General features: G+C 39.7%; 2 protein-coding genes across 3 annotated transcripts in view; both read left to right on the forward strand.

Annotated features, from left to right (window-relative positions):
* Positions 1-6,558, forward strand: part of LOC138026286 (uncharacterized) — a 7,005-nt gene extending 447 nt beyond the window's left edge. Inside the window, exons 2-4 of one of the 2 annotated variants that reach the window (XM_068873566.1) lie at positions 1,679-1,771; positions 3,337-3,462; positions 4,718-6,558. In XM_068873566.1, coding sequence (XP_068729667.1) covers positions 1,679-1,771; positions 3,337-3,462; positions 4,718-4,762 — 264 coding nt within the window. In that variant the 3' untranslated portion in view covers positions 4,763-6,558. Of the gene's footprint in view, positions 1-1,678; positions 1,772-3,336; positions 3,463-4,698 lie in introns of both variants that reach the window. The other variant, XM_068873567.1, reaches the window with a different exon arrangement.
* Positions 6,559-6,705: 147 nt separating this feature from the next.
* LOC138026281 (uncharacterized) overlaps positions 6,706-7,500 on the forward strand; it is a 2,115-nt gene continuing 1,320 nt past the window's right edge. Inside the window, exon 1 of the mRNA XM_068873559.1 lies at positions 6,706-7,500. This exon is cut by the window's right edge and continues 1,320 nt beyond it. Coding sequence (XP_068729660.1) covers positions 7,117-7,500 — 384 coding nt within the window. The 5' untranslated portion in view covers positions 6,706-7,116.

Here is a 7,500-nt window from a genome sequence, read left to right on the forward strand (position 1 = left end):
TTTATGCTCTTTGTAGAGATAATTTAGCTTCCATTCTAGAATGATTTTCAAATTAGCAGAAAACTCATTGCAATTTCCTTTGCCTTTTGCGTTCGGTGAACGACTTTTAAGTTTCTTACTACTCCGGCGGAGCAACGTTTTCGCGGCCTCTTTGCGAAATATTTTCAAAATTGAAGAAGATCCGATAGTTCGTCGTTGCGAATTACACAAAGCAAAATAATTGAGAATATATGTTTTCAAATTTAAAAATTTATTTGGGTGTCCGTGAACTCAGGCTTTAGACTATGCCGGCCTCACGTCATTAGCCGAGCAAAACCTTGCTTTGATTTAAACCAGATGTTTACTTTCTTCATAACGGAAATTTTAGTTTTATGACGTTTCTGGAAAGCAAAGCCGGCTCTTAGCTTGACAACAGACTTCAGTAGTGTATATATACATTGAATTTACTAGAAACTAGCATCCAAACTAGCAGACTTCTGGAGTAATCGATCGGATCTAGTTTACACTTCCTCGCTGAGTTCCTTTATATCCTTATGCTGTCTCCCGCGTCTTATTGAAAAGCGCGGGGGGGGGGGGGGGGTACTGCCATATATGGGCTATATAGGTATGTGCCGCTGTGAAGGGTAAGGTTTTCAAGCAGTTTACTCTAGCATGGGGTATATAAATCAGAGCGTTTGGGTCTAGAAAAGGGTATCATTTTTCACGAAACTGACCAGTTGGTTGAAGATTTTATCTAGACTAAGGAAACCAGGAATTGCTACTCAAAAATATAAAAAAATGAAATCGGCAAGTTTAAATTTTCACGATTCAGCCTCAACAGCGTTGATAGATGACCATCATAAAACGCTACTGGATGTTATTAACTGTCAAAAATCGGGATTCAGACGGAAATCGGTGGTATTAATACTGGTTAAAATTAAACAATTTATTGTCTTGTTACGTGCTTGGCATTACTGGACAAGTATAAATAAATCCTTTTTTAAGAAAGAAGTGATTGTGGTATAAGGTTTTGTTTTGGCTTTGCTTGATTTATTGGGAGGGGCGGTGGCCTCATGGTTAGTGCGCTCGACTCCGGATCGAGTGGTCCGGGTTCGGGGCCTGGCCGGGGACATTGTGTTGCGTTCTTGGGCAAGACACTTTACTCTCACGGTGCCTCTCTCCACCCAGGTGTATAAATGGGTACCGGCGTAATGCTGGGGGTGGACCCAGCATGGGCAGCAGCAGGGCAGGGTGGTCCTGCGATGGACTAGCATCCCATCCAGGGGGGAGCATAAATACTCCTAGTCGCTTCATGCTATGGAAACCGGAGTTAAGCGCCGGCCTTAATGGGCCTTCAGGCTCGTAAAGAGACTTTACCTTTTTACCTTAGACTGTACCAGTGACCTCAGTTTCTGGGAAACAGCTACTCTAGGATAGGAGTGATTTGGAGAGTTTACTCTAGTATAGCCGGTAGCAAAATCCAGTTGAAACTAGCTCTGGTCACTAGGCTAAGGGTTCCAGGGTCCGAGCGGCACATCCCCACCCAGAAATTCCTAAAGTACCTTCCCCCTAATTCATTTGGGCGAAACGGCCTTTCTTAAGCTTGTCATTAACCAGGAACTTAAGAAATGTATTGGTACATTCATCTGCTCTTTCATTAGCTCATGTTATTCAAAGTCATTTCATTACTGATATTTAGCTGATGGAAACCAAATCACAGTTAAAGGGAGAAACCACTTTGCAATACAATGACGAGGAGGTCCAACAACAGATGAGGTTCCGGAGAATTGTGGTAACTTCATTTTTAGGAATGTTTTGTTTTTAACTAATAATCCAAGGCAATGCAGTGCAGTGGCTTATAGCCAGGATTTTAGAACTGTGAGTCGGCCGGTAGAAACAACTTAAATCCGTGGTTTTGATTGTGCTTTGTACATTAGACAGCAAAACAGTCGTATTTTTTGCGAACGCAAGCGACGCGGTAAACATTCAAACAAAAGGTCTGGAGCGAGTGTAGAAACGGCGAGGGAGACACGCCCTACGGGCGTGTGAGGCTCGCGCGCTTCGCACGCGAGAGTCACGCTTACGGCGCCTCGCGCTTTCCGAAAATGGAAGAAAACGACTGTTTTGCAGTCTATTTGTGCATTGGATTGCCGGGAAACTTAGCGCCGCATGTTTTGTGCCGCAGGAATTTGCTGCATAAATGAGTCGCTTGCTATATTGTCTGTCCAGGCATTCGGGAGGACATCCGGAGGGACAGGGGTAAGGGGGGAGGTGTGGAAAAGTTAAATCTCATTTTCAGGTTGTTCATAATCAGTCTCACTCCACTGATATCCACCCATGCCAATATTCTGAGGGCAAGGAACAGACTGCTAAGAAAATGCTCAGTTTGGGATGATCCAAGGATGGATGAGCAATCCATCCAGGAGGGGAGAGGAAGAAGCAATGTCGACAATCAGATTGCGTTAGCTTCCCGAACCAGGGGCCCGTTTCTCGAACGTCCCGAAAACTTTTCGGGCCCGAAAGCCATGGGTGAAATTGCCAACCGTTTGTTTTGGAAAGCCGTTCTTTTAACATGTTTTCAAGGTAACAAAAAGAAAAATAACTGTGAAGTTTGACGAATTAAATGCTCTCCGTTCTTGAGTTACAAAGGGAATTGTGACACCCTAAAATGGCCTGTAAAGTTTCGGGACGTTTGAGAAACGGCCCCCAGTATAGAACATAAACCTTCGCCATTGTATCACGGCGAAGGTCGAAAAAGGAAAACAAAGCAAAAAATGTTGCCGACTGTCTTGTAGGAGAGCGTTTTCCGCGGTTAAGGTTGAATTTGAATGAAATTTTACAAGGTTTAAGGAAGGGACAAAAGAAAGAAATTTGTTTTTAGACTGAACACCAACAGACAGTTGCCCACCACCCAGGAGTAACCCAGGTTGATAGGGGACTGTTTTGGTGTCCATGTACCATTTTTTAACCTTAACCAGTAAATCTTACCTATTTCTTATTTCTACCAATCTTACTACTCATTTGAGAAGAACTACCTCCTCCAAAATATACCCAAAAATCATGAAAAATTTTACAAACACCCCAATACATCGTTTTGTGTAATGAGAATAGAGTTTTGGCACTGTTTAAAATGCGAGCGAGATATTTCCATAAAACCGATTTTAGTTTGAGCGGCGTAAAAACGGCTCTGAGTCTCAGGTGTACCCCCTCCTTATGCGGGCTTGCTAATATTAATAGCCCCACAATGCGTGCATAATAGTCACTGTTTAATATTTGTTATTCACATTACCTCATGAGTTTGCGGAGGTAGTGATATTAAGATGGCTTCATGAAATGGTGTTGCTTTTATATCCACAGGCTGAAGAAGAACGTCAGGCTGAGATCGACAAACAAAACGCTCGGTTGCTTCACAGAATTGTGGACATTATGACTTCAACGAAGAAAAGCTTTCCTGTTGAAGAAGTCAAGCACGCAAGGAGAAAGGTGAATACGTTTAAACGATTATCAGAAAAGATTCATTGAACCGTTACCTTATCTAATCAAGAGTCCATTATATCCCAAGGGTAAGAATCTAGTATCAGGTTTGACCCCATCAGCGTCAGAAAAGTGCACCAAATTCAAATTTCCCGGGGTTAAGATCTTTGTGTATTGTATTTGCATTATAATGTAGCATTTACGTTTAAATAATATGGAAATATCTGTAACAAAACGTTTTATTCCCAAAGGGTTTGAAATGGGTACAACATCGAGTTAGCCGGGTCTATTGTTTCTTTTCCCGCAAAACTTGGTTCAAAGGGACAGTTTCACGGTTTTGCGCATGTCCAAGATTTATCGCTAGCAGTTGTAAATTTAACGGTTTCTTACTGAACTAGATGATGTTAATTAAACACAGAGAGTATTAAAGCAAATACACATTTCTTTTTAATTAACTTCATATGTATTTTTATTACATCGTTTTTTTTTTCATTATTTCTTTTTTTTTAACTTCTTGTATTTGTAAGTTTTGTATATTTCCCATATTTTATTTCCTATATTTTGTTAAGCGCGCTGAGATTATGTAGCTGCGCTCTAGAATAATTTTATTATTATTACTAAGGCCCAAATTTGGTGGAAGACACTCCGGGTTTACACAGTAAATATCGAATTTACTTTTGATCTCGAATTTATTGTACGGGTCGAACATTTATTCTACGCACGAGTTGTCATAACGCACAAGTAATCTATTCGCATGCAGTAGGTTCATAACACAAAGGAAATGATTACAAAAGTACTTCCAATGAGTAATCAATTACTATGGGATTGTTTCCGTTTCCTGCATCAGTGCTTTCGATTGTTTCAATAACAATGGAATTAAATGGGCTGACGTGACAGTTTGCCCATGCGCAGAGACGTGAAACTCTCCCTTTAAAACTAGACACTTTTCTGGAGCTGATGGGGACTACTGAGGCCAACTTGGGTAAATCTTACTCTTGGGTGATGGATGGACTCTTAATCTAATATAAAGTTGCAACTTTTTTATGCTTTTTGCTTACGGGGAAGTATGGACACATGAATGCCGAGAAATTCATTTAAGTGCTCTCGGTTTCAAAAATATTCTCAAGAACCTCTGGGGTTCCCTAAACGCTTCGAAAATAGCCTATCATCCAAAGACAGTTTCTTGACAACATGTACTTCTCTCCTTTGAAATAGAGTATATTTTTATCTTTGTTTTGAACCTAGAACCTGGTTCTTGTTACAGATCAGCAAGCAAGACACAGATGAAAAATCGACAAAGCACCTTTAATTAAGATACCTGAAGTAACCTCTTAGTTCGCGGCAACAAATAGACGCGCATCTAAAGTAAACTACTGAACTTAACGAACTACGTGTTTGCGTGTGGAAAACTTGTATAATAATTAAGAAAAATAAGCATATTTTCCTAGGTAAGTGCGTCGCCGCATATCACCAATAAACAAACTGTATGACGTGCGTATGAGGGTCAGGGGCCCGTTTCTCGAAAGTCCCGAAAACGTTCGAGCCCGAAAAGCCGTTTGTGAAACTGCAAACCGCTTGTTTTGGAAAGCCGATCTTTTAACATGTTTTCAAGCTAACTAAAAGAAAGATGTCTGTTAAGTTTGACGACTTAAATCCTCTCCGTTCTTGAGATACAAAAGGGATTTTGACACCTGAAAATGCCCCGAAAAGTTTCGGGACTTTAGGTCTCTTAAAAAGTGCTGCCTTCGTAATTGTCACTAGACTTTCATCGCCTTTTTGGATATCTCTACTAGTGATGCGCCTTGGTCCCTTTTTCACAGCCTATCCTGTTTACAATAAGGGACTTTAAAGAACTATATTAGTACTTGTCCTTGGCCATTGAAGTTTGATAAAAAACAACACACAAACAGCGTTAACAAACATCAAGAGTAAAACGAATATTAATAGCGTGGCGTTTCGAGTGCTACAACATTCATTCATTTTCAGAAGCAATATTCCGTTAGGAAATACAAAACTATATTTAAATCTAGTAGAAGACTGGAAACCGTATGTTTAAGCCATATCGCTCAATGACAACATTAGCATTGAACAACTCCTCCTATTTTAATTGTCAAATGTCACTGCTGACCAATTGAAGAAGTGAGGTTTTTATAAGGGGAGCGACTAAAAGATACAACCACCATCATTGTAAGAATATGTCAGAATTATCATTGTTTAGCAACGATTTCTTTATCAGTTTGGTATTTTTAAATTACCGAGACCGCTTATTTTGTTGCCTGGCGGGAAACAGAGCCAGCTGGTTTTTAATTGCGGTAACCCGCAATTATCTAAGAGGATGAATGTGCTAAAAACTTCCAAAAAAATAATTATGTTAAACGTTATACATTAACAACGGTTGGAGCCAAGAAATGGTGGAAGCCACCTTAGCAGGGTTTACGATGAGATGAATAGCCCATTTACGAGTTGCAGCATGCCTCAGTTTCAAAGCGAGTCCTGGTGCACAACCATTCAAATGGAAATGAGTTACCTCTTTCCCGTGCCGCTTTTACTTTTCTTTACCTTTTTAACCAATTTATTTTTAATACCTGTTTGAAATTACCTCCTGCATTTTTTTAAATTTCCGTGGTAACTTTAATTGTATTTATAATGGTAATCCGCCTTGATTAGCATTTTAGATATTTGAGGCAGATGATCTTAGGAACAAGTTGCACTTAAGGTGCGTTCGATTGACCGTATTCCGGAATAGGAATACATGGAATACAAGTTGGAAATCCTTCGTTTTTGCGGAGATTCACATTAAAATTGTCAAGCATTTGCTAAAATGCTATTTTAAACATATTTTTATCATCCGTGCAGCTTCGAAACTCGCCAAACATACCGTTTTAATCATCACTCCAGGTATTCTTATTCCGGAATAGGGTCAATTGAACGCGCCCTTAGTGTAGAAGGATTATAAGAAAAGCAGTCTTGGAATTCTTTTTAGCTCAAGTTATAAATATTCGTCTGTGAAAACAAATTGATAGTAGAGGTTTTAAGTTCAATCTTTTCAAAGGCCATTAATGAACAGGTGTAATCTGTATATATAAACGGAGATAACAACTAAAACCACACTGAGTCATTGGAAAGAAAACAATCAGACGTTTAAATGGTTATGCTTTAACTAAAACCCTTAGCAACGTTTTTGTTTCAATGAAAACTCCTCATGGACAAATAATCTCTACTTGCCTCTAAAACGTATAAATGACCACAACAATTGTCTGATTATCAACTCCATTTCAGGAAAACTTCTTTCGGCAGTAATCACAAGTTGTTTCAGTTTCAAGCGAGTAATTAGTATTTGTAGTGTATTGTTGTAGAAACCAATTATCTGAAAACTATGAATGCGAAATTGGAGGTCTTAAAATGCAGCTGGAGCTATTCAAAACTTCATGGCACTTCGTGGTCGGTATATTTTACAGTAACTGAAGCTCTCGTCGACGTCTTGTATGGGGGCAAGTAAGATCTCGGATAATTCAGAAGGAAACTTTCGTCGTCAGCGGTTCCTTCGGATCATTCAACAAAAACCGCCGGATTTTAAATAATCGCTGAATTCTCTCTCTTTCTCGTTGCCGGTGTATCTTCGGATTTTTTTTTGAGCCTTATAAACAGAAATCAGTCGAGGCGATGAATTCTAACAAAACAATATCTAGTTTTCCTTCGAATGAAACAAGTGAATATCAGTCCCCCGACAGTTGGGTCGAGCCTTCACCAAATTGGTTGGTAGCAATTAAGGAATGGAAGTGGCTTTGGCATCTTCATGTGTACGGTTTTGCAACAGTCTTTGCCTTAATAGCATTCTTTGCAATCACTTGTATCGTTGTAAGCCGTAAAGCCATTCTTAAAAAACAAAGAGCTCATTTTGCGGTTATGAATTCTGCACTGGTTGTAACAGGATTTCTTCGTTCCCTTGTGCTGTTTTGGGATCCTTATGCCTCCCGTGAAAACACTTCTAGTTCAATGGTTCTATTCTGCATAATTTCCTGGGGAATAGGAACGGCTTGCATAACT

This window comes from Montipora capricornis, chromosome 12 (assembly GCF_036669925.1).
Source record: "Montipora capricornis isolate CH-2021 chromosome 12, ASM3666992v2, whole genome shotgun sequence".
In the NCBI taxonomy this organism is placed as follows: Eukaryota; Metazoa; Cnidaria; class Anthozoa; order Scleractinia; family Acroporidae; genus Montipora; species Montipora capricornis.